Source organism: Cyphellophora attinorum (genome assembly GCF_001299255.1).
Source record: "Cyphellophora attinorum strain CBS 131958 chromosome Unknown Contig30, whole genome shotgun sequence".
NCBI classification, from domain to species: Eukaryota; Fungi; Ascomycota; class Eurotiomycetes; order Chaetothyriales; family Cyphellophoraceae; genus Cyphellophora; species Cyphellophora attinorum.
The window spans coordinates 163,313-187,739 of NW_017253258.1; the positions used below are offsets into that span (position 1 = coordinate 163,313).

The following is a 24,427-nucleotide window of genomic DNA, read 5'->3' on the forward strand; positions in this document are numbered from 1 at the left end:
GATAGTTAGGAAGGCTGCGAATCAGCGAAGCACGTTGAACAGTTCTTTCAGCAACGCAACAGCTTAAGTGGATGTCAACATGCTACGAATGGTTTGCATGTCTTGCGTGCGTTCTGGGCTAATGGTGGTGGCCACGATCGAACCTCGCCGCCGCCGACATTGCTTCAGGGGCAGCTCACGCTCGTTTGATTGCCTAGTGGCCATGCAATTTGAGCCGCCTATGCTCTGGCCATGACAACTCAGCAATGAGGTCGCCTGCGGATAGGCCAGCGAATACTCTGGGGTCAAAGACACCAGACTGCGGCAGCGGATCGACCTAGACAGATAAGCAGAGAGCGCGCTATTCGTCTCTCTTATCGGTTGGCAGGAATGCCAGTGGATCGAAACACAGAGTATTCAGCTCTACCTCTTGACTGGCTGACGTTGACGCGTTGAGACTATCCCAAGAATGGAGCGCGAAGCCGCATTTGAGTTGAGTTCATTCATGTTCAGGGTTTCCAAGATTCAAGGTTCAAGAGGGGAGGTACGACGCCAATTCGACCCCACATTCTTGGCTTTCCTGGTCCCACTGCGCTGACTACTACCTATTGATACACGCCTCAAGCCGACTGCGGCGCTATGAGCGACATCACTCCGCAAGCGCTTTGCGGGCCGGCGAAAAGAGAAGCCGCGAGGACCCCGAGACAACCTTCCTTGACCATCATAGGACCAAAATGCCCAAACGAACTAATTTTGATTGACCTAGCTATGCTACCGATCATTGCTGGAGATGTCACACCCCGCCAGAGCGATCGTGAGTCGCGAAGCACTCGGCGAAGACTTCCGCGGCTGGCAGATGGAGGATGTCATGGTCCGGTCACCAAAGGCTCGGGAGTTGCTTGTGCAAATGGTGGCATGTGGTATCTGTCAGACTGATATAGCAGCTGGGAGCGCGCCGACGGGCGTACATGGATCTTTCTATCCCCGAATTCTCGGTCACGAAGGTACGTCCACTCTTCCCTATGAGACTCTGTGTGTAGTATCAGGCTGAGGCGAAGGTTCAAGGAAGTGGTTACGTGCTCCAAGTCGGCGAAGACGTCACAATCGCACAGCCAGGCGACCCAGTGCTATGCTCATACAACTTCTGCGACGACTGTCAGCTCTGCAAGGACGGCTGTCCAAGCCACTGTGTCAACTTTTTCACAGCAAACAGCGGTACACGAAACGGAGCAGACGTCTTCAAGAGTGCACATAGCGGGACGGAAGACACATTCATCTCGGGGGCTTTCTTTGGCCAGTCTGCTTTCGCCAGCACCACGATTGTTAGTGAGCACTCTGTCGTGAATGTCAAAGGCTTGATCACGGGTCGGGACGAGCTGCAACTGCTCGCTCCGTTGGGATGTGCCATTCAGACCGGGACAGGTACTGTGACGAGCACCATCGAGGCCAAGTCTGACGATATCATCTGTATTCAAGGACTCGGGGCGGTGGGGCTCGCGGCAGTCATGGGCGCCAAGATTCAAGGATGTCGGAGGATCATTGGCATCGATCGCGTGCGAAGTAGATTCCAGATCGCAAAGCGACTCGGCGTCACGGACATCGTCGATACTGCCAATCTCGATGGCAAGACACTCCAGCAAGCTGTGAATGAGGTCTCTGATGGTATTGGACCTAGTATCACTGTTGATACAACAGGCGTTGGGTCACTCATCGACGCTGGCATCGCATATACACGACCGAAAGGGAAATACGTCCAGGTGGTGAGTTGCTTTCCAAAGCCGCTCTGTGCGGCTTCGAGATTAATATATGCTGAAGACATCCAGGGCTCTCCAGAAGCAGGGCATAGGATCAACTTCGATTCGTTCTCGTGGCTGTTCAGCGGCAAACAGCTGTTGAGCGTGGTCGAAGGACAGGTTCGAGCACGTGAATACATCCCTCAGCTCATTGAGTGGTATCGCAAGGGGCTTCTGCCCATCGATCAACTATGTAAAACCTTCGCAGCTATCGACTTTGAGTCTGCATTGCGCGAAATGCGGTCTGGGGCTACAGTCAAGCCCATCCTGTGTTGGTAGCCACAGCAGAAGGACGATCACAGCCCACGATCTCGACATAGGAAAGGGGGCAGAGCGCACCCTGTGGTGCCATGAGGTCATTCTCTTAAGTCGACAATGGATATCATGAAGACTTATCTCGCGTTTAATATTCACCCGCCAAGTGTACTAATCGAGAGCAAGTTTTATGTAAGACTCGGCAACGGAACAAGTCCGCTTATCTCGACGACCTTACACGCCGGAGTCTTGCCGGATATCATGCGATCCTGGTATCTGAAGAGCTCATCCATCAACTGCTTCTTTCTCGCTGGAGAAGCCCAGCAGATATCAATGGCGTTCTTCGCCAGCTGTATCATCTCCACGTCCGAGAATGGACACCGGTCACGGACCATCTGCATGTTATGAACGATCCACTTGTCATTCATATAGGTCGGGTCGTCCGAATTGATGGTAATTTTGATGTCTGCATCAAACAGCCTGCGTATCAGAGGGTAGACCTCATGGTCACTCCAGCGGCGATTGTATGCGTTTGGACAAAGCGTCATTCCAATGTCGTTGTTCTTGATCATCTCAATGAGCTCGCGGCTGTCCGCGGCGCTGAGGCCATGATCAATACGATCGAGACCCGTGCCACATATCGTACTGGCGCACTGCTTGATGTGCTCGTGGGTATTCGGCTGCGCAAAATCACAATGGCTGGTAACCTTGAGGCCATCACGAGCTGCTCTCTCGAAGATGCTGCGGAAGAGGAGTGGTGGACGGCCAGCCTCAGCTCCGTCCAGACCTGGCAAGTCATCGTTGTTAGCCGGTATTCTGACGCTACAAACAGACAAGAACCTCTTCTGCCATCCAACTTACCGACGCCGCAGAACATAGTGTGACGGTATGGCTGACATAAGTCATAGATCTCCTCTGCCGACTCAGCACTCATTGAGCGAAGAAAGCACAATATATAGTCGCAAGTCATGCCAAGTTCTTGCTTCGCTTGTCCTTGCGCATCTTGCAGTCCTTGCATGACTTCAGCTATAGGCACACCACGCTCGGTGTGGGCCTGCGGATCGAAAAAGACCTCCGCATGGCGAACATTCATCGCAGCCGCCGAACGGAAGTACCTCATGCCCAATTCATAGAAGTCCGAGGCTGTACGCAAGACTTCCAATCCTCCGAAGTATTGCTTAAGGAATCTAGCCAGGCCATCTGCGCCGATTCTCTCGTCGTCAGGGTCTGGCCTGTAGGAAGCTTCAAGCTCCTCGAAAGAATCGAAGGGCAGTGCGATGCCATTCTTGTGACCTAGCTGCCAGCGGAGCTCTGGAGTGAGGGTGCCCTCTATATGGATATGTAGCTCGACTTTCGGCAAGTTTGTGATGAATGCTTCGATTTCCATGTCTAGGCAAGGCGGTCTTGCGCGACTGGGACAGTGAGCTTTCTAATTGTATCGCCCCAGACGACCACGACTTCAGAGCACCAGATTGGCGTCACTGGCAAGAATGTGAGCCACGAGAACCTGCAGAGGTACATGCGCGACTTGGCGCAACTCCCGAACACGGATCTCGACTTCACCCACAGCTGATCAACGTCCGTTGTCGGATCCCAGATCTCCGCTTTCCGCCGCTTCTGACAGATGTGCAGAATAACGACAACTGACAGATCTGGCGGCCGTGTTCAACATTGCGTACAAGCCTTCGAGCCCTGGATGCTTTCTTGCAAGAATTGGCTGCTGAGCTCAGCCAATCGCATAAGTCTGACTGCGCAGGTGGAGAGCGTGGCAACGTGGTCCACGGATGTCAAGCCAAAGCCAATTGAGCTCCTGGACTCCTCGTCGTTCTTGCTTTCCTTCCCGAAAGCTTAGTGTGGAAATGCTATCTCAAAGCGGTCTAGCCTCCAGATTGTATCAACGTCGCGTCGCTTTCGTCGCTCATCGCTCGGTCGCTCAATCAAGGGATCTACATACTTTGTGGCAACCGCCCGCTTAGGGACGCGGCCAGATAATGGACGGCAACGAGATTCATGACACCTCGCAGTCTAGCCGTATACCGGGCACACCTTTGGGATTCGCCACGACGAGCGGCTTGATCTGAATGACAAGACGCCCGCCCACTCGTTCCAAAGCAAGACAGACTTCCAAAGTTCCTTATTGGTCACCGCAAATCAAGCATCCAGCACCACACATTCTGGACCACTTACTTTCAGCACAATCAAGTCGCTGACTATTATCCTTGACTGTGCCGAGGGTATGTATCATGCGTAGGTATACACCATCGGGGGTGTCCGAGATAACGCTCTGATATCGATGGCGCAGCTGCTTGAAGCCATCCCTTCATTGGTACACCAGCAGAAGAGCCTTCTGGACTCTCGCCGGTCTGGAACGGAATGTCCGGGGTAGGAGAAACTCACTCTTGTATATATGAATGGTGGCAGCCAACCCTTGCACATATATTTCGCACATCACTGTCCAAGCCGCCTATCTATCTCGACGGTCTTCAGTTGACATACATTGCTTCCCACGACCTGAGCCTTGAAGTATAAGTCTACTTCCCACGTGGTTGAGTCTGCTGTGCACAGAGGACTCCCCAATCTGTTGGCCAAGTGCATCCAATGTCGACAAAGCCTGATCAGGAGGCCGCTGTCGATATGAACGAGGTGAAAGAAGACCATATCGGCTATGTTGAGCCTACCACCCCTGCTGTCTCAGATATGAGGGATGGCGAGCTCGGTGCTGCAGCCAAACCACTGCCCAAATCCCTCCAGAAATTACAGCATGCAGAGCTCTGGCTGAACAACAAACTTGGCATCGAACAGCAGGGCATTGAGCTTCTTCGGGAAAGCGACAAACGGCCGCCATCTTTATGGAATGCTTTTCTCATCTGGAGCAGTCTCAACGTCCATTTCGGACAGGTTCCTATCGGACTGGTTGGCGCAGAATTTGGTTTATCTTTGGGCTGGAATCTTGCGGCTATCATTGGTGGCATTGCCGCTGGCGCGCTCTTGTCTGCGTTTTGCGCTACGCTGGGGCCAAAGGTATGATCATAGCCGTCTAACCACACCGTTGACTCTCTGGCTAATTGTGAACTGCAGCTTGGCCTCCGCCAAATCGTCTCGTCTCGATTCTCATTCGGCATATGGGGCGCCCGGCTCTGTGCCGTATTGAATGTTATAGTACTTGGCGGATTCTCGATCATTGGCTCCATAGTCACGGGCGGTATTCTGGACGCTGTATCCAACTACACAATCGGCATCGAGCTTGGCATAATTCTGGTTGCCATTCTTGCATACGTCGTTTCTTTCTTTGGCTTTCGCGTCATCCATCAAGTTGAGAAGTACTACTGGATCTTCACCGCCATACTGATGTTTGTCCTCATCGGCCAGTCAGCTTCATACGTTGATGCTTCGATACCGACCTACGGCACTGACAGTTTGGCCATCGCCGGCACATTCTTGACGATCTTTGCCGTCAATGCCTCAGTCGGTGTTGGTTGGTCGACCATGGCCTCGGACTACATGATCCATTATCATGCCAGCACGCCGTCGTGGAAGATCTACTTCATCAATTATGCCGGCATCGTTGTCTTCACTAGCTTCCCTACGATCGTTGGCGCGCTGATTGGCAACATTGCTTTTGCGAATCCCAACTCTAGCTTTGCGGCAGCCTATGCCAGCCACGGCATCGGTGGACTGCTCTTGGAGCTGTACCATCCAGTGGGATGGGCGAAAACCGCTATGGTCCTTCTCTCATTCTCCACCGTTGCTGGTGGGGCGGCTCTCAGCTACTCATCTGGGCTCTCATTGCAATTGCTCAGTAGCTATTCTCGGGCAGTGCCTCGATTCATCTGGAGTTTCCTGTGGGTACTCGTCACCACCATCATCGCTGTTGCCGGACGCAATGACCTGTCGTCATTTGTCACAAGTCTGATCTCCATAGTTGGCTACTGGATCGTTCCATTTGCGGTAATCCTGCTGCTCGAAGACCAGGTCTTCCGTCGCCGCCGGGGCTATGTCGTGGACGACTGGAATACTCCTAGTAGGCTGCCGTGGGGCGTTGCCGCCGTATTTGCTCTGCTGGCAGGCTATCTCTGTGGCGGGCTACCAGGTATGGCACAGACTTGGTTTGTTGGACCTGTCGCTGCGTACTTTGGACCGTATGGCGGCGATGTGGGCTTGTACATGAGCGCTGCAATCAGTGCAGTTGTGTATCTGGCTGCACGTCCTATTGAGATGCATTATGCTGGGAGGTAGCCGAGGATGTGGCTGTTTGCTTCAACATAGCACTGCTACAGGCTTCGATTAGTCTCAGATAGGTGTAGTCTCAGATAGGTGCATTGCGCTCATTGTGGAATATGACGCCGTCAGTGTATATGCGTAATGAAGATAATCAATATAAGTGCTTCAGTGGTTGTTGCATTACTCAGCGCGGAGCATCCCTCACTTGGTGTAGGCATGTGTCTGAGTGCCATGTCTTTGGTCCTCTCACGCCGAGACTCGCCCGCTGCAGCAGGAGACCGGTCTGGAATGTTGACTTTCTAGAGTTGCTAAATTCATACTCGATTCTCCTATCGATGCAGGCCGACGCACATAGGCAGTCCTCCCCAGGACTTATAAGCTGCCTTTGGCGCAGCTGGGCACGAAGATTGGAGATCGAAGCAATGTGGAGCCAAAGATGGAGGCTCTGTAAAAAGTCATATTGGAATCTATGTCTCAAGAACACTGCATATCCCGAGCGACCCGGGTGAGAACATCGATCAAAATGTCGCAGTGGTGCTCCTGAAATATCAGCATCGGTCGCAACCTGACAGTCCTTTCACCACAACCCCCAATCAAGACCCCGAGCTCTTTAGCCTTCGCAATGAATAGATCTCTATCCGTGCTGTCGAATGCAATGAAGGTCCCCTGTCCGCGCAAGTTCATAAACAGATTCGGAGATCTCTGCGATAGTTCGAAAAGCTGGGCTCTTAAGTACTTGCCCGTAGATTCCACATTTCTCACCAAGTCCAGGCGCTCTATCTCGTCAACGATCGCACGGAAGAGAATTGCCTTGGACGCATCACCCATCCATGTGTTGAACTGGCGGTATGGCTTGTTTGGACGTATCGTTTTCTCTCCATAGTAGTAGCCTGCTGCTTGAGCCTTTTTGGAAAATGTGACCATGTCGGGTGGAAAGTCTAGATCCCAATACTCGTGTGCCCAAAACTTTCCAGTCGCCCCGACGCCTGTCTGAATTTCGTCGACTATCATGAGAATATTGTTCTCCTTCGTGATCTGTCGGAGTCTTCTGAAGAATGCTGGCGAGGCGTGTATATCGCCTCCTTCTGACAGGATAGGCTCCACAATTATTGCAGCTACTGGATTGTGGTATGTCTTGATAATGTCCTCCGCCGCCTGAAGACATCTACTTTCCTCACACCGATTGTACTCTGTGTGTTCGTCCAAGGGATATCTCAAGGACGGGAAAGGTGCTTGTGGCCAGTCAAACGCAGGTATGTCGATCTTATGCAGGGCTTTACTGCGTGTTGTTGACAGACTGGCAAAGAGCCGACCATGGAAGCCTTTCTTGAAGGACATTATCGAGTACTGAGGCGATCCCGGGGTAGAGTTGTCCATCGCGGACTCAAGTTCAGTAGCAGTAAAGTCGACATGGTAGCCGCCGCGTTCCTGCTGTCTCTTCCAAATGAACGCCGCTTTGAACGCCATTTCGTTGGCGTCTGCTCCAGCTGATGCCATTTGAACCTGATTGAGCCCCTTTGGAGCGACCTTCAGGATGCCGGAAGTGAGTATCTCCCGCCAATTATGTTGCGGAAAATTACCCATGGCTGGCCTATTGATGAGAGCAGACACCATCTCGTCGGATCTTGCCGAATGATCAAGAGATGGATTGTTGTAGCCGACAGCGATTGATGCAATCTGAGCATATACGTCCAGTAGGACTTGTCCATCTAGGTCGCAAATGTAGTTACCGAAACATTGAGTGAAGTTCACTGGCATGTCAACGTGCTGCACGTCAACGACCTCGTCGAGTTCAGTCTTGTTCAATTCACATTTCGGACGGCCAGACGTGCGTCGCACAGTTGGACCTGCGGGCTCCTGCTCGAAGAAGGGCAACGAGTGCTTCTTGCTGTGATGGACTCTCATCTCCGGCATCAGTGTATTTCACCCAACTATCGGCTGAAGGAGAACAAAAGGGCGTGATTGGAAAAGTTCAAGTAGCAGCTGTAGTCATATCAGAGCCGTATACTTACATGAATGATATATCATAAACCCATAGCGTTTATGAGAACCGGCCCGGCTGTACAAGGCAATTCAGTTCTGATGGGTTATTATGATGCCCTGCAATGGTCCAGGGACTTCCCCAAGTCTGTTTCATCCAGTATAGCTTTGGTCTGGGGAATATGGCCTCGAAACAAACCTTCGTTTGTCTGATCAAAGTGAGGCAGCGTTCCATATCGGAGTACGGCGACAGGCGCGAGAAGACGCCCCAGAAGAACATTATTCTGAGTTGACGACCATGGGAATTTCGCACAGTCCTTCATCTGGACTCCAGGCCCAGATATCGTTTGCGATATCGCGTTGCTTGACTAACGTAGACCACGAGTTTGAAGCAGTCCCTGGCTCCGGTCCCTGGATGCCTTCGGCACGTTTAGGGGTGGAAACCCGATTGCGGTCAGTATTGACCAAACGATTTCGAGACGGGTCAGCTCAGCAGCATCCCATCATGTGGCAGCAATCCTCATCGCGGCAGCTGCAGTCCGGCCAGATTGGTGAAACAATTGCTAGTGCTAGCGAGATACGCGTCGAGGCCTCTGTCTGCCTTGACGATGTCGCGGCATGAAGCCTTCAGAGATCTGAAAGAGCAGGGCGACGCGACTCGGGGCATGGTGGAACGTGAATCTGTCGAATACACCAAGATAACTCAGGCGATGATCATCGGAACCTAGAGGTGGAAAGTATACACCTGCAAGGTGTGTGGTCCACCGCCACCATCTAGCGTGATTCAGGTAACTCCACTTAACTCCACTACAGTAGATGTCGAAATCGTGCAGAGCACGGTGCGCAAATACAATCCTTCGTATTCTACCATCCTCGACCGACTACGCAACGCATCATTCATGTTCGTACGTAGTCATATCGGGTTCCGTGTGGGACCTGCCCTCCAGCGCGCCTTCCCCTTCTGCCTTGTGCTGAGATGGCTTACCTAGGTATGACACGGAGCTTATCGCGAGTTCCCACCGCATGCAGCGACTTCGGTGTGATCGATCAGTCGCCGCCAGGCGCACTGCACTACTGTGAGATGAAGTGCACAATCTATTCCCCGAGTTCCTCGCGCGATAGGCTCGTACGATCGCCTGGGCTCTCATTTGCTAAGTCGACTATGAACCACGAATTTGTCGTACAACCCTGGCATTTTTTCTAACCATTGAGAATCGATGCTCGTCGGCTGTTCATCTGAGCGCGTCGTGACTGCTTACGGATACGCTAAGGGTAGCTAACATCTCCTGAACAGTGCTGAAGTTCTACAGGTAGTTCTCGCCGTGCCTCGCTCATCATCAGCCACGTGAAGGTCATTATAGTCGCTCACCAGCACAATGGATACTGAGGATACAGCCCCGTGCATCTCGTTGGTCGGCGCCAACGGATTGGAGATGGAAGTCCCGACAGGGTTGTTCATTGACAATCAATTCATACCTTCTGTCACGGGCTCCCTGCTTGAGGTGATCAATCCAAACACCAACCAGCCACTTGGACAGATCGCGAGCGCATCCTCAGCCGACATAGACGCGGCGGTACAATCGTCTTTGCAAGCATACAAAGCCACTTGGAGGGACACTGCGCCGGCCACGCGTCGTGATCTTCTCAATCGACTTGCAGATCTCATGGTCAGGGACACAGACATCCTTGCCAGCATCGAGTCGCTGGACGTTGGGGCGCTCTACACCGCTGGAAAGTATTTCACTGTGCCGCTTGCTGTTGAGTGGCTTCGCTACTTCGCTGGCTGGGCTGATAAGCTGGATGGCCGATCAACGGCGGTTGTGGAAGGTGGTAAGGTGGCTGGAATGGCCTACACTCGGAGGGAGCCTCTGGGCGTGACAGCGGCAATCACTCCATGGAACTCGCCCCTGTAAGCCTTAGTCGCTGTATGCGATGCTGCTTTACGGACTCTATCGGCTGACTTGGGATAGCTTGATCTCAACCTGGAAAGTTGCGCAAGCGCTGACTACGGGGAATACTTTGATACTCAAGCCAGCAGAACTTGCGCCCCTAGGGCCAATGTATCTTGGAAAGCTCGCGCGGGAGGCCGGATTCCCCAACGGAGTCCTCAATGTGGTGCCTGGAATTGGAAACATAGCAGGCAAAGCCCTGGCACAGCACGCTCATGTACGCAAAATCTCGTTTACAGGATCTACCGCGGTAGGACGACAAATCTTGCACGATGCTGCGTCTTCCAACCTGAAGAAAGTCGCACTGGAGCTGGGAGGCAAAAGTCCAACAATAGTCTTCGATGATGCAGACGTGAATCAGACGGCCATATGGGCAGCAAGGGGAATTACCGCCGTTGAAGGACAGGTAGGTTTTAACCCGGTAAGATAACCGCAGATTGAAGGCCGCTGATGTTGTCCCGTAGGTCTGCCTGGCTGGATCGCGGATATATGTTCAAGACAAAGTCTACGATGCGTTCTGTGAAGCCTTTGTCAAGGAGACGAGTCAGGCTGTGCTAGGGGACCCGCTTCTGGAGAAGACCACAAAAGGACCAATTATCAGTTCTACACAGCTTGCAAAGGTGGCGGCATACATTGAGCAGGGAAGAAAAGAAGCCACGCTGCTACGTGGTGGGAATTGTGTCGAGAACTCTGTGACCACAACAGCTTTCTCAGACGTGCCCGAGACCGCCACAATCATGACGGAAGAGATTTTCGGGCCTGTTGCGGTGAGCCTACCCTCCAGATCCGAAGTTGCCAAGATTCTGACCGATGCGCAGGCAATTGCCAGATTCCATACTGTGCAGGAAGTCGTCGATAAAGCCAATGACACTGAATATGGCCTCTCTGCAGCCATATTCACCACGAGTCTCGCCCGCGCTCACCAGGTAGCAAGTGCTCTGGAGAGCGGCCAGGTCACAGTGAGAAGCTTGCCCTTCCGCACGAAATCTGTCATTGCTGACGTTGTAAGGTCAATGCCTGGGGGCTGCTTAGTGCCAATATGCCCTTTGGTGGGTACAAGCAGAGCGGGTTCGGTCGAGACGGTGGAGAAGAGGCGTTAGCAGAGTGGACGACCATCAAAGCTGTCAAAATCTTCACAGGGGAAGATCAAGGCCACTGAAATCATGGATGAATTTGTGTTGGATAGAGGGAAGCTAACATCTTCTGTGCATCGTCGGGCTTGAGTGTGGGACGTAGCGCCAAAGCTGTTGTCCCAGGAATAGGAATGGACCGGTGTATAGAGAATGAGGTGAACGGTATCACCCCAAAATGTCTCCAGTAGCTTTGCCACCGGATATGTCTAGCATTTTGCCAAATCAGCAATTGACGACAGCGCCGCGTTCACCACCATTCCACTCGACCACAATGCTCGCCATAGCTCAAAAAGGGAAAGGCAGTGTATCATCATGGTGGAACTTGCAGAGATATTCTGAAGGTCGTGCTGAACCAATACGTGGAGCGCCAGAAGGGGAAAAGTTGATGGTATGCCTCGACCTGAGCGTAGAGGGTTCTTGGCAGAGCGTGCTGTGAAGAAGCAGAAGAGCTTGGTTTTGACGTCCTTGAGTTGCTCAGACGTATTTGAACGGCGCCATCTTACACATGCCAGTAGTCGTGCGAGAGGAGCCAATGTCTGCAGTAGATCTAGCGATGCCAAACGCCAAGCATTTACGTCACTTGAGGTGCCGGAGATAGGTGGGTGTTTTCATTGTACGCGCGATTGGCCTAGCTTCCACTTCTGGGCAGCAGACGACAGATACCACATCTGATTCATCATCAGCGTGCAACAGGTCCTTTCGGTACTCTCATCGTGCAGCCAGGGAATGCGCGGTCTCCCTCCGGTCCCCTTCATCGGCCCTTTGACACGCGAGGTTCAAAAATCTCTCAACCAGGCCCTTCACGATCTCGAAACAGCCGTTCATGAATGTCAATCGTGGCGGGTGCTGAAATACAAATTCAAGGACCCCAGATTGCTTGCGGAGGCGCTGAATGGTACAGTGGCAAAGCGGGTATTATTCAAAGGCCAATTTCTGCCGGAGCATGAGAGGCTGGCTGCTTATGGGGATAGTCTCATGCGATGCAGAGTAGCGCGTCGGTGGTGGGACACGAAGTTACCGAAGAGTAAGTGGCCCTCGAGGAATGCACGGTAAATATGTGTCGATATGCTGGAGCGGTTTGCCAGATGATGTGATCGAAGACGCAAGTGCAAAGATTAGGCTGACGTTTCCCTTGGGTCGTCCTACAGGGTTCCTCTCTCCAATGCATGAGCAACTTCTTACGGAAGCGCCACTTAGCAAAGTCGGGTTCGCGAATGGATTAGACCAGTTCGTGCTGACTTCACAGCAAACCTCGCCACCGCTCTCGGCGATGAGGATGGCGAGGACTGTGCAGGCGATCGTTGGAGCAGTCCATCTTGATGGTGGTGATCAGGTGGCTGATACAGTTTTGGCTCAATTGGGTATCATGGGAAGTTTCCGGGATCGTTGGGCGATTGAGGCATTGAATAGCAAGTTGGAGTGGAAGGAGGATGTTCAGAAGACGCGCCAATCGACCAGTGAGCTTATTGGAGTGTTGAGGGGAGGTTCCGGTGCGTCATAGTTTTCCTCGACAAAAATCTTACGACAAACTAAAGTGCCACTGTATCTGCTGCATAACCGTCTTCGCTGAAGCGAAAGGCTTCGAATCGCGATCAGCTTCAGAATCTTTTGCCTCCGCCGAGACCCGAGTCATAGCACATGAGGAGCCATAGGAATCCATACAGCAATCAAGCTTTGGCTTCATACATCGCGCCATCTGGTCACCAAGATATGTCACGACTACCTAAATGCAGTTGATGTATGGTGCCGGACCGAAAAGCAAGACACTCGGCACAGCTTGTCATAGCGCCGACACCGATAAACACGACGACTGGCTCACTCGAAATGACCAAGGTAAATGGCACAATCATCGCACATGGACGCTGCGGCGTTGCTTTCCTCCGTTGCGGCCTAGCTGTCTGGAAAGGTGCTCTGGTCGTGCAACCGCCAGCGAAGCCGTTGCGACCACAGAACCGTCGCTCGACTATGTCCTACGAGCGATTCGACGCTGTCGAGAGCTCTCCAAGCATCGTCTGAAGCTCATCGCTGTTCGGATGCTTTCAGCAGACCTTACGTGTGCGATATCAGAATCAGTCACGTGATCTACTATCGCGCGGCGGCGCCAGGAGAAGCCCCACACGGAACTTCCGAGCGGGCAATCGCGAGGTTCTTTCACCTCATCCACAACAACGACATCTCACCGCCGTCGTCGTAAACACTTGCCACATGGCCATGGAGCATTTTGTTCGCGGCTGGCGTCCAGTTCAAACAATGCTTTGACCATCCAAAAATGAGATGCAATGCACCGCCAACATTAATTAATTTCCTAAGCCACACACGCACTTCTGCGCAGAGGCCCTCGGTACCGATTGCGTCGTTCACCGCACCCTAGATACAATGTCGAAGCGAGGGGCAGGGTGCCTGAACGAGCCGTTTGCGGCTTGCGAACCATTTCGTTCATTCTGCGAGAGACGCGGCATTTTATGGTCGTGTCGCTCTTCAGGTCGAGATTGAAATCGCAGTGCACCGTGCTGCCGCCCTGTCACGAACCCCACTAAACTCAACTTCCAACGATGGAACATTTCCGCTGCTGTGCTTCCGTCGACATGGCGACGATGTTGCGCATTACTGGTTACGCACTCGCCATGGACAGGTCTCCGTCGAAATACTGTTCCTGCTCCACCGAGCTGGCTCATCGCCGCCGCATGAGCACGTTCGTTCATCGAGCTGGCGCTCGGCTGTAAATTCAATGTTGCGCGCTCGGCACCATCTTCCGGGTCGCCCCCCACAATGCCCTGGTCCCTTGAAAATGCTTTGCCAGCTAGCTAAGAAGATCATGCAGCCGTTCTTTGGCTCCCGTCTTTCCCATCAATTGGAAGATAGTATTTTCACCGCAAGAAAAGTAGGCTATACTCTCGGCTTTAAGCCAATCCTGACCTCACAGGATGTTCTTTTTCATTTTCGAACCCCTCCTTCTATTGTGCACCGTATATTCGGAAGAGTGGCCACTTATACACAGGAGCATCTGAGACAATTCACACGAGGTCATAAGCGTGTTCGCAACTCCACACGTATTTGCTGCCAGATCAGTCGAGTCGCATCATCGACTTGGGTACCTCGGTATAACACACATCCGAATCCAGAGCCAAGTGACATACTTTTTGACACCAACGACATCAACAACATCAATTCGGCGGCGACGGGACGCGATTGACTTCTGCTCGGGTTCGCAAATAGACCACCAACAACATCCAATGTGCTCAATACGATAGCACCACCACCGCCGCCATCACTACCATGGACTTTCCCGGCATTGAGAAGTGCTATTCGCACGTCTCAGTACCCAGGCGTCGTTCATCCGACTCCTCATCGTCCTCAAGCGACATCACACCCACCTCCGCCCTCCACGAACAGTATGCCTTTGCATCAGACACCAAGGCACTCACGCCAGTGTCGTCACGGGTATCTCGGCCGCCCGTATCCCGACAATTGACCCGAGTCACCACAGCGGGCACGACCATGACCCTCGATCCAGCATACGAAATCGATTTCGAAGTCGACGATCCCCGAGATCCCCGAAATTGGGCATTATGGTACAAAGCCCTCGTCATGTTCTCGATCTCGTACAGCACTCTAATCGTCGTGCTCTACTCGACCTCCTACACCGCCGCCATCGCCGCCATGAGCGAGGAGTTCAACATTACCGATGACGCTATCACGACGCTCGGTGTGACGACTTACCTGATAGGTCTGGCTTGCGGCAGCCTTGTCCTCGCACCTATCTCTGAGACGTACGGTAGGAAGCCAGTCTATGCGATCGCGATGTTCGTCTTCGTTGTGCTGGTCATTCCGTGCGCATTGGCGAAGGACATCACGACGATTATTGTCGTGCGGTTCTTTGGGGCGTGTGCGGGAGCGTCGATGATTGCGAATGCACCGGGAACGGTTGGAGATGTGATCAGCGATAAATATAGGGCGACGGCGTTCAGTATTTGGAGTATCGGGCCGATGAATGGGCCTGTGTTTGGGTATGCAATATCAGTCTCTTTGCTTTTCTCGTGCTGACAAGCTCCTTCAGCCCACTAATCGGCGGCTTTACAACCCAAGAAAAAGGCTGGCGCTGGGCCAACTGGGTCGTCATGATCGGCGGAGGCGCTGCCTTCCTAATGATGGTCATCATTCCCGAGACGTACAAGCCCACTCTCCTGCAAAAGATGGCAGCGAAGAAGCGGAAAGAGACAGGCGACGACAGCTATTGGAGCAGGTACGACGTGCGCGTGGGCTTTGGAGAGCTGATGAGGGTCAATTTGAGCCGACCTTTCGTCATGGCGGTGAAGGAGCCGATTTGCATTTTCTGGAACGTGTATATCGCGATCATTTATGGTGAGTGCTCACTTCTCTCGGCAGACTTTTTGGCCACGTTCACACCCGTACGGCTGCCATAGAGCCCGTGGCTGACTGTCTCCCACAGGAATCCTCTACCTCTGCTTCGTAGCCTACCCAATCGTCTTCGTCCAAGAACGCGGCTGGTCAATCGGCATGTCCGGCCTCTCCTTCCTCGGCATCGGCATCGGCACCATGATCACCATCTGCTGCGCCAAACCCATCCGTCTCATGATCGAGCGCCACAAACCAGACCCTGTTACCGGCGAGGTACCGCCCGAAAGCATGATGAGTGTCGTCTGCATCGCGGCTGTGTTGATCCCGGTCGGGGAGCTGTGGTTCGCGTGGACGTGCTATCCGACTAGTATTAGTCCGTATGCTAGTATAGCTGCGGGGATACCGTTTGGGGCGGGGAATGGGGCGGTGTTTATCTATGCGAGTAACTATTTGGTGCATTCGTATGGGATCTATGCAGCGAGCGCGATGGCGGGCAATGCGGTGGTGAGGAGTTTCATGGGTGGTACGCTGCCGCTGGCGGGGCCGGCGCTGTATAGGGCGTTGGGGCCGAATTGGGCCGGGACGTTGTTGGGTGGGCTGGAGATACTGATTCTGCCGATTCCGTTTATCTTTTATAGGTATGGAGGGAAGCTCAGATTGAAGTCGACGCTGATCAGGGAGATGAGGGAGGAGGAGGAGCGGCAGGAGAGGAAGAAGAAGAAGGCGTTGGAGAGGATTGAAAGGGAAGAGAGGAGGAGGGTGTTGATAGAGGGGAAGGGTAGGGAAGACGTAGAGGATACGGACGGGGAGTCGAGGCCGAGTAGTGAGGCTGGTGGCGGTGCTCTGGAGAAAGAGACTGGAATTGTCAATGAGCAATCAAAAGATGCGAATGTGCCATCTGTGACGGTGAGTGGAAGTGGCAGCTCGGATTGGAAAGAGAAGGACATGGTCTAGGGATTTGGTTGTGGTGTGAAAAACTTTGAAGGGTAGCATAGAGACGATTTGAGTGAGCATTAGCATTGGGCATTTGCAGTCAGCGTTGGCGTTGGACGGCATGTGGCATACCAAACTTCAAGCTTCGTTGACGGGAGAATCGTGAACTGGCATTCCGTTCTTCTTTGTGCGCTCCATATCTCATGCTCCCGCATCAAGTGTGTAGCCCAGTCTCAATCAACGGAGACCGTCTGTGTCCCACACGCCTGCTTTGATGAAGCTGTCGACGAGCTCGAACACACGATCTTGGCCACCCTCCGCAGCTGAGCATGACTTATCTATCTCCCCACTGATTTCCTTTTCGAGGTGACGAAGGCTCCGGCGCTTAGGTGACTTGCCCGACCTCATGATGGCTTTGGACAGTGCCGACTTCATACTGCGCAAGCGACCCAATGCCGCTTCTGACGTGGGATCCGATACGTAGCTCTCTAGCCGACTACTGCACATCATCTCGGAAGGGTACTTTTAAAGGAGTTCGTCGAGTATATCTTTGCTCCGCGATGTTATGAATGTTGAGCTTTGCCCTTTCATCCATCAGTCAGGGTCTGGAAAGAGAGATGGACTGCCTACCGGAGTTTCGGTTGCTGTGAACGACGACTTGTGTTATGTCGACAGTTCGACTGACGCCCAGCTCCTGCATCTGGTCAACGATGTCCGAGATCTCATCATGGTCGTCAGCAGTGAATTCGAGCGGCACAATCACCGATTTGTCTGCATCAGTATCATCCATGTTCACTGCAGCCAGTGCTTCAGCGGATGGCCAAGTGAAATGGTCGCGAGAATGTAGGACGAGGGTTGGGCTCGAGAACTGCAAAACAACCAAGCGACGGAAGACGTCCGGTCCACATGCATCCCAACGATGTGTACAATTGCGACCCAAGTAATATGCCAAGGCCGAAAGGGTTTTCGCTCGTTGCCGGGCAAAATGCATCGCGAACAGGCGAGTCGGCCTCTTCGCAGGTTATCAGCTTCAGTGCTCGACCTCACTGCTTGTCGAGAACGAGGAAGAACTTCGAGTGGGAGTCTTCCAGACCCAGAAGCGGGAGTAAGTGCATGATGAGGACAATAACGACGTTGATGCCGCCAACCCTCTTGCGGACATCATCGGGATATGAGCTCTGCATGCTGTAACTTCTGGAGGGGTTTGGGCAATGGCTTGGGTGCAGCTCCGAGCTCGCTGTTCTTTATGTCCGAGGCAGCAGGGGTGGTAGGCTCAGTATAGCCGATATGGTCTTCTTTCACCTCGTTCATATTGACAGCTGCCTCCTGCTCAGGAAAAGTTCAAGGTGTACCTTAATTATGATCTCTTGCAAGTATATCGGGAACGCTTCGTTCTGGCCCTAGATAGAACTATTGTACTTTACTTTGTTAACAGCACTGCTCTATAGTGCTGTAACACCAGTGATTCCACAGTTGCTACTATACTCGTTTACTCGGGTCCGCTGCATTGGTCTGTTACTATGCCTCAGCTGCTAAACCCATTTGAACCCGATGTTACAGAGTGGTTTATAACACTCACTTGCTTTTAGTATAAGGTCACCTTTACCTACTTGCCTCTCTACCCCTGCCTCCTTCTACGAGATGACAGGGCATCAAAGATAAGACAGTCATCAAACAGACCAAAGACTAAAGTCTGCGCAGCCTGTCCCATTCACTCACCAACGACTGTACTGCGACTTCACAAAATATCTTGTTCTAAATTTAGGTAGTATACGTGGGTAAGACACTATTTACCTCAGAAAAAATCCAAGTCCGTGTTCGTGCAGTTGCTTAACCAAAGATCCTCATATTCGCCAAACCAAGGCTCCAACGAGTTCCAGATATTTTCGGTTTGACTGATCGACATACTTGTGTCTAGCGAGTCTGCAGGCAGCTGGTGCATGTCCTTCTGGCTATGACCGATTGTTGCTAGTTCTGACCAGAAAACCTTGGTTGTATCCGATACTTGATCATCTGGGAGCGATGCGTTGAGGGCTTCGGTTCCGTGTGCCTGGCCCATGGAGTCGTTATGCAAGGGCGACAGTGGTAAGTCGACAACAGACTTTTCGATTGTGTTAGCGATGATGCGCTCGAAGGCATCACGTATCTCCCTTGCGCTTGACCATCTCTCGGATATGACATAGAGAATCGTGCTGCAAGCACGAATGTCGCTACTGAGCTTGAGGTTGTAGACACTGGTATCGGCGAGGAAGCAGTAGATGAGGGTTAGGCCAGCAACAAAGGTGGCGTGCAGCGCGATCAGGGAATATGATAGGTGGCTCTGACTATCGTGTAGCTTCTTATAAAGCTGTCCAACCGCTCCAGCCGAAGACATGCAAAGCTGAAAGTCCTGACTCGCAGGGGATAGCTGCGGTAGCTGAGGCAACAAGAGTAGCAGAATGGCTCTGTGATACTGTAGGATGTGGTAACTTCGTTTGATGTAGTAGTTTGGTGTGTCTTCGTCCTCGCTCGTGTTTGGAACCATCGCGGCGATGTCGTCTTTCCACTCGTCGAGCAGGCGCCGCAACTGGAGAACCTTTCTACCAGCCTGATCAGCGGGTGGTTGATCAACCCGGTAAATGGTGCAGTATATCTTGGATTCGATTTGAGACAGGCGAAGGATGTGTATCGCAGCAGACATTGGAGTGGCTCCTGGATCTCGTCGTAGTGCAGCCCCTATTTCTTCATCATCTTCTATATCGATGTCAATGTTTGCTGGAAGCTTGACATCGATGTCACGATCCGAGATACCGACAGGACGACCGAGTGTGCGTGCGATAGAACGATCAAGCATGTACAACGTCCAGAAGATCCGTCTCCTCCGCTGATCTATATGATGGCTTTGTCCAACGTAGTGTCGGTGCAAACCCATACCCACCGCATGTCGCAATGCCATGCCTAGTATGGACCATACCCCGGGGTGACTGGGTGAACGCAGCTGAAAAATGATGAGCAGAACCATGCCTTCGATGGAACTCAAGCTGCGCGACTGAAAGAGGCAGTCGATGTCTTGCAGAGCAGTGGCATAATGCGCCTCAGAGCTGCCTTGATCTTGGTCATGTGATAGCTGAAGATACCGGGCACCAATGGCGTATACCATGTGAAGAACAAATTGATCGCACCTAGCAGAGATGTCATTCTGGCTGTTCTTGGATAGCGACGTATCCGATCGTCTTCCGATGTAAGACTCGTGGAGGCGCTGAAGGCGTATTGGTGGCAAGAACGAGTGCTTTGGATGAATTTTGGTCAGATATGCGTTCAGAAAACCTGCAAGGGTTGCAAGGCTTTCTGACTTAGGGACATTCGAGTGCGAAGCTGTTTCGACGGGTTTGGCACCAGTCGCCCTATTCGGGGCATGGCTTTGATTTTTGTCGCTTATGCCGATCGCAGCACGTACTGTTCGAGCCAAAGAAAAGCCACTTGCTGTTCCCAGGAAAGACGGGTTATCCGACAGCATGCTAAATGCCGCCTCGGTATCCTGCCCGCGCACCCCAGAAGCGGCGGGAGAGGGTTCCGTTATACCGCTGTTCAACTGAGTGCCCGACCACTGAGGTTGGGGAATCTCAGCAGCACTCACATCACATGTATGCCCGTCTCGAGATTGAGCTTCGAGAGCAGTGAGTCGATCTCTCAATGTTCGCACGTAGTGCTCTGGGTATAGACTGTGCTCGTAGAAACAATCAGAATCTGCAGAGACACAATTCGCACAGGCTGGAAAACCGTTGTCGCAACGTTGCTTGCGTCCTTTGCATCTCTGACATGCAGTGGCACTGCGAGCTTTCTTCTTAGGCGGCTGGTCGGACATACCGCCCAAAACTCGTCGGATGCTGCCCAAATTCTGCTACAGGAGGGTGGAACTTTGTTGAAGCTCCTCGTAGACGTTCTGATCAAAGGAAGGGACCAAATCTACTTGAAAGGTCAGCCTCGTGTTTATCGGATTTGCCGACGCAACTATCCGAACCTCTTCACCCTCTCGACTGCGCCATGGCACCACCATATTTACCAAAGTCTATCTACCTGGCAGTTCCCCGCGGGCGGCCTCGGAACATCGGAAAGACCGTCTCGACACTGTCCACCTCGGCGATCGTCCACGCTGCATCACTTGCTGCTTTCGCCCCATCAGCGCCAAGGACCAGTGAAGTCTGATCCACAAATTTATCCGTCAGCTGCTGTCCAGTCATTGGCACGTGCGCCGACCCGATGGCATGAGCTACGTGCTTCTCGATGACCATCCCTCTCTGATGTCTCAACGAGAGATGCACTTCATCTGCAAGAAGAGAATCATCCGAGATGATCTTGACCTTCTCTCGCATCGCAATCACTTCTCTGCTGGTGACCACATCGTCAGCGTACTGCGCTGGACCCGCCTTTCCAGACAGCAATCCGACGGCGCAGCCATGAAAAACAGAAAACTTGCTCTCAAGACCGTCCTGTGGGTTTTCTTTTGAGGTCAGTTCTACTACGAGAGGATGGACTCGCAGCTCGACCGCTTCGATATTTTCTAGCGGCAAAGCGGGGCTTTTCGATCGCAGTTCGTGGTGACACTGGACTGCAGCGTCGATAGCTGGGTGACAAACAATTCCACAAGGAAAAGGCTTGAAAGAGTTCGCTTCAACCTCCCATGTCTGCCCTAAGCTTGCAAGTAGGTCATCCAACCGTGGTACACCACCACCAGCAACAACGTTAGCCCATCCACGCTTGGCCTCGAGCGCTTTCTCGGAGCTGGTGTAGCCTTTTTGAGCCAGCAATGCCGCCAGCAAGCCACTCGAAGCTGCGCGGCCAGGATGGAACGATTTGGTATCACTGCCAAACATTTCGCGAAGGCCCACAACTTGTACGGACGCTAGACCGATAGCGTGCATCATTTGCTCGTCATCCAGCTCCATGAGCTTCCCAACAGCAACTGCAGCTCCTATCGCTCCTGTGGTTGAAGTAATATGCCAACCAATGTCGTAATGGTGTGGCCAGATCGCTCGCCCCAGCTTGCAGCTTGTCTCGATGCCTATCACCAATGCAACTATCATTGCTTGACCACTGACTCCTCCTTGGCACTCGGCCCAGGCTAGGAGCGCAGATGCAATGGGTCCGGCTGGATGAATGATTGTTGCGAGGTGCGTGTCATCGTAATCGTGCACATGTGAAGCGATGCCATTCAGTAACGCGGCATGTTGTGGGTCGGCCTTGCTGAAACAAGGAGACTGCGCCCCCAGCAAGGTTGACGTCGGTTTGCCAAAGAACGGAGACAATGCATCTCGCGCTTTCTTCGTCGTTGGGTGGTTGGAGCCACCGATGGCGCACCCAATGTAGTTGTACAGTGACTTCACGGCTGCGCTCCGTGTTGAGCACGGTATATCGTTGAGACTAACAGCCCAGTGTGCGAGCGTTCTGGTAGCCATGCTTTAGGTGAGACTGACGAGAAGATTCCAGGTTTCAACTGAAGCCATTTCCTCACCTTTATGATCCTCCTCGCAAAGACCGGATTCAAGCGATAAGCGTCGGTAATTCCGTCAATCGAAGCTTAACATGGGCATATCGGCAAGTCCGACAGGATCCACAGCCAGATCTATACAGCGGCCTCTAGTATATTAACCGACATGGATCCTCGTCAACGCCCATCCTCCTATATCACTTGCACAATATCGCCCTCGGGATGCCTCGATCATATCTCCTCGGCCTTAGTGGAAATGCACTGCGCTCAGCACAAGTATGGGCAGTCATTCTACCTGCATACATCTTATTTGGTTGGAACAATGCCGTAACTGGTCCTCTACTTGAGCTTCCGTCATGGACGAGTACCTTCCCAAGGATTGATACCGTCAACACCACTGGACAACAACACACGGACAATTCAACTGTTCAAGGAACGGTTGTAGCCATATATACGCTGGGCGCCTTTTTTGGTGCTCTTGGCTGCATCTTCTTTGGAGACCGTCTGGGCCGCATCCGTTGTATTCAACTAGGAGCATTGATCGATATCATTGGAACAGCACTCCAGGCTACATCTTTCTCTCTTAGCCAATTGATAATTGGTAGACTGGTTACCGGACTTGGCTTTGGTGCGCTCTCAGCTACTGCACCTAATTGGCAGAGTGAGTGTTCCAAGTCCAGTCATCGTGGGGCCACAGTCATTCTTGAGAGCGTCTTCATCAGTGCCGGACTTGCATTGTCAGGATGGATAAACCTCGGCATGTCATTCGTAACAAGTTCAGCCAGCTGGAGAATGCCTCTTGCCATGAGTGCATTTTGGGCACTACTTGTTATTTGTGGATCAGCCAGACTGCCAGAATCTCCTCGCTGGCTTGTGCTCAGAGGAAGAAGTGAGGAGGCCCGTGAGGTGCTTGCAATATTGGACGGACTCAGCATAGCAGATCCACAAGTTGAGATCGACCTTCGCGAGATATCGGATTCTCTCGAAAGAGACGGCAAATTCCACTTTATGGATCTTTTTCGACATGGCGAACTGCGGCTGCTGAATCGGACGATCCTGCTGCGCAGGCCAGTTTTTCCAGCAGATGAGCGGTATCAACGCACTCGCGTTCTATCAGACCACCATCTACAAGCGGTATCTTGGTCTAGGAGCCACAATCGCGCGCATCCTGAGCGCTAGCGTCTTTACTTTCCAGACCTGTTGCGCACCGATTGGCGTCCTCTTGGTAGACAGAGTTGGCAGGCGCAAGCTGATGATGGTGTCAGCACTAGGCATGGGTTCGTGTATGGCCATTGTGGCCGGGACTACATCACAAAAAGACCACGTGGCTTGTGTCGGTGTTGCTGTGGCTTTCATATTCCTCTTCAGTCTCTTCTTCCCCGTCGGCTTTCTCGGCTTGACCTTCCTTTACGCCAGCGAGATCAGCCCGCTAATGGCTCGAGTCCCGATCACCGCGATGAGTACAGGTAGCGCCTGGATCTTCAAGTGAGTGCGTCAGCCTCGGGATGTACATTTTGCTAACCTGAACTACAGCTTTCTTGTGGCGGAGATTACACCAGTAGCTTTTGCAACGATTGGCTGGCGCTACTACATTGTTTATGCATGCACAAACCTGTTTATGATCTTGCCCAGTATGTTCAACCAGGCTTGAACCCTGTACACGAATCCCACTAACCTTTTGTGACCGCAGGTGTCTACCTATTCTTCCCCGAAACGAACAATCTTCACTTGGAGGAAGTTGATCAGATCTTTCGCGACAGCAAAAACTGTCTGTCGCCAGTCAAGGTTGCAGCTGGAATCGTTGCAGCTAGGCTCCAAGACGATGTTCACGCTCCCAGACATACAGATAATGAGGATTCAAAGTACGTATCAGAACACCTAACAATAGACGAACAACAGAAAGAAAATGTCTAGGTTCGGCTGTACGATACATGGCACTGTCGGTATTGGAGCTTGAGTAGCTCGAAATGGTCCGCACAAGGCTACGAATTCCACGTCGAATCCATCCTCTGCGAGAGCGTCTGTCAGACGTTGGCGGAAATCATGCCATTCATCATCCAAGGTGCGATCATACACCCACCGCCAGTCGTGTGGGACGTGATCTCCTCGCCATAAGCGAACTCTCTGCTTCTTGGAGAGGACGAAGCCGCTAGCCCTGCACTTTCGTTCCACAGATTCGTCGTCTAAGGGGAGCACGATGGCGGCGATGATGTTGATGTCTTCACCAGTCTCATAAGCCTGGCGCAGGAGTGCTTCGTGGCCAAGATGTGGTGGATTGAAGGAGCCAGGGCATAGCAAAATCCGGTTTGTCTGACCTTGCTTGAGCAGTCGCCGGTGGTGAGTGTGCCCGTAGTCGAA

General features: G+C 52.5%; 10 protein-coding genes across 10 annotated transcripts; 5 read left to right on the forward strand and 5 right to left on the reverse strand.

Moving 5' to 3' along the window:
- Positions 1-769: 769 nt before the first annotated feature.
- On the forward strand, positions 770-2,051 carry AB675_4376 (Aryl-alcohol dehydrogenase; the record flags this gene model as incomplete). Its single annotated transcript, XM_018144509.1, has 3 exons — positions 770-983; positions 1,045-1,739; positions 1,803-2,051. 3 exons carry the CDS (start codon positions 770-772, stop codon positions 2,049-2,051), a joined length of 1,158 nt encoding a protein of 385 aa, XP_017996500.1.
- A 164-nt stretch (positions 2,052-2,215) lies between these two features.
- AB675_4377 (putative deaminase) lies at positions 2,216-3,414 on the reverse strand (the record flags this gene model as incomplete). The annotated part of the gene is made up of 2 exons (XM_018144510.1): positions 2,216-2,814; positions 2,889-3,414. The coding sequence occupies 2 exons, from the start codon at positions 3,412-3,414 to the stop codon at positions 2,216-2,218; spliced, it is 1,125 nt and encodes a 374-aa protein (XP_017996485.1).
- Positions 3,415-4,625: 1,211 nt separating this feature from the next.
- AB675_4378 (Vitamin B6 transporter TPN1) lies at positions 4,626-6,263 on the forward strand (the record flags this gene model as incomplete). Its single annotated transcript, XM_018144511.1, has 2 exons — positions 4,626-5,048; positions 5,106-6,263. The coding sequence occupies 2 exons, from the start codon at positions 4,626-4,628 to the stop codon at positions 6,261-6,263; spliced, it is 1,581 nt and encodes a 526-aa protein (XP_017996473.1).
- Positions 6,264-6,722: 459 nt separating this feature from the next.
- Positions 6,723-8,162, reverse strand: AB675_4379 (4-aminobutyrate aminotransferase; the record flags this gene model as incomplete). Its single annotated transcript, XM_018144512.1, has 1 exon — positions 6,723-8,162. The coding sequence occupies one exon, from the start codon at positions 8,160-8,162 to the stop codon at positions 6,723-6,725; it is 1,440 nt and encodes a 479-aa protein (XP_017996493.1).
- Positions 8,163-9,604: 1,442 nt separating this feature from the next.
- On the forward strand, positions 9,605-11,336 carry AB675_4380 (Aldehyde dehydrogenase; the record flags this gene model as incomplete). Its single annotated transcript, XM_018144514.1, has 5 exons — positions 9,605-10,137; positions 10,199-10,583; positions 10,642-10,944; positions 10,996-11,136; positions 11,187-11,336. 5 exons carry the CDS (start codon positions 9,605-9,607, stop codon positions 11,334-11,336), a joined length of 1,512 nt encoding a protein of 503 aa, XP_017996483.1.
- A 3,250-nt stretch (positions 11,337-14,586) lies between these two features.
- AB675_4381 (putative MFS-type transporter) lies at positions 14,587-16,623 on the forward strand (the record flags this gene model as incomplete). The annotated part of the gene is made up of 3 exons (XM_018144515.1): positions 14,587-15,317; positions 15,368-15,672; positions 15,761-16,623. The coding sequence occupies 3 exons, from the start codon at positions 14,587-14,589 to the stop codon at positions 16,621-16,623; spliced, it is 1,899 nt and encodes a 632-aa protein (XP_017996497.1).
- A 504-nt stretch (positions 16,624-17,127) lies between these two features.
- On the reverse strand, positions 17,128-17,392 carry AB675_4382 (uncharacterized protein; the record flags this gene model as incomplete). Its single annotated transcript, XM_018144516.1, has 2 exons — positions 17,128-17,186; positions 17,233-17,392. 2 exons carry the CDS (start codon positions 17,390-17,392, stop codon positions 17,128-17,130), a joined length of 219 nt encoding a protein of 72 aa, XP_017996536.1.
- Positions 17,393-18,397: 1,005 nt separating this feature from the next.
- AB675_4383 (putative transcriptional regulatory protein) lies at positions 18,398-19,537 on the reverse strand (the record flags this gene model as incomplete). The annotated part of the gene is made up of 1 exon (XM_018144517.1): positions 18,398-19,537. One exon carries the CDS (start codon positions 19,535-19,537, stop codon positions 18,398-18,400), a length of 1,140 nt encoding a protein of 379 aa, XP_017996469.1.
- A 1,117-nt stretch (positions 19,538-20,654) lies between these two features.
- AB675_4384 (uncharacterized protein) lies at positions 20,655-22,037 on the reverse strand (the record flags this gene model as incomplete). Its single annotated transcript, XM_018144518.1, has 1 exon — positions 20,655-22,037. One exon carries the CDS (start codon positions 22,035-22,037, stop codon positions 20,655-20,657), a length of 1,383 nt encoding a protein of 460 aa, XP_017996542.1.
- A 1,116-nt stretch (positions 22,038-23,153) lies between these two features.
- On the forward strand, positions 23,154-24,184 carry AB675_4385 (putative quinate permease; the record flags this gene model as incomplete). Its single annotated transcript, XM_018144519.1, has 4 exons — positions 23,154-23,554; positions 23,603-23,700; positions 23,760-23,931; positions 24,022-24,184. The coding sequence occupies 4 exons, from the start codon at positions 23,154-23,156 to the stop codon at positions 24,182-24,184; spliced, it is 834 nt and encodes a 277-aa protein (XP_017996510.1).
- Between the last annotated feature and the right edge of the window lie 243 nt (positions 24,185-24,427).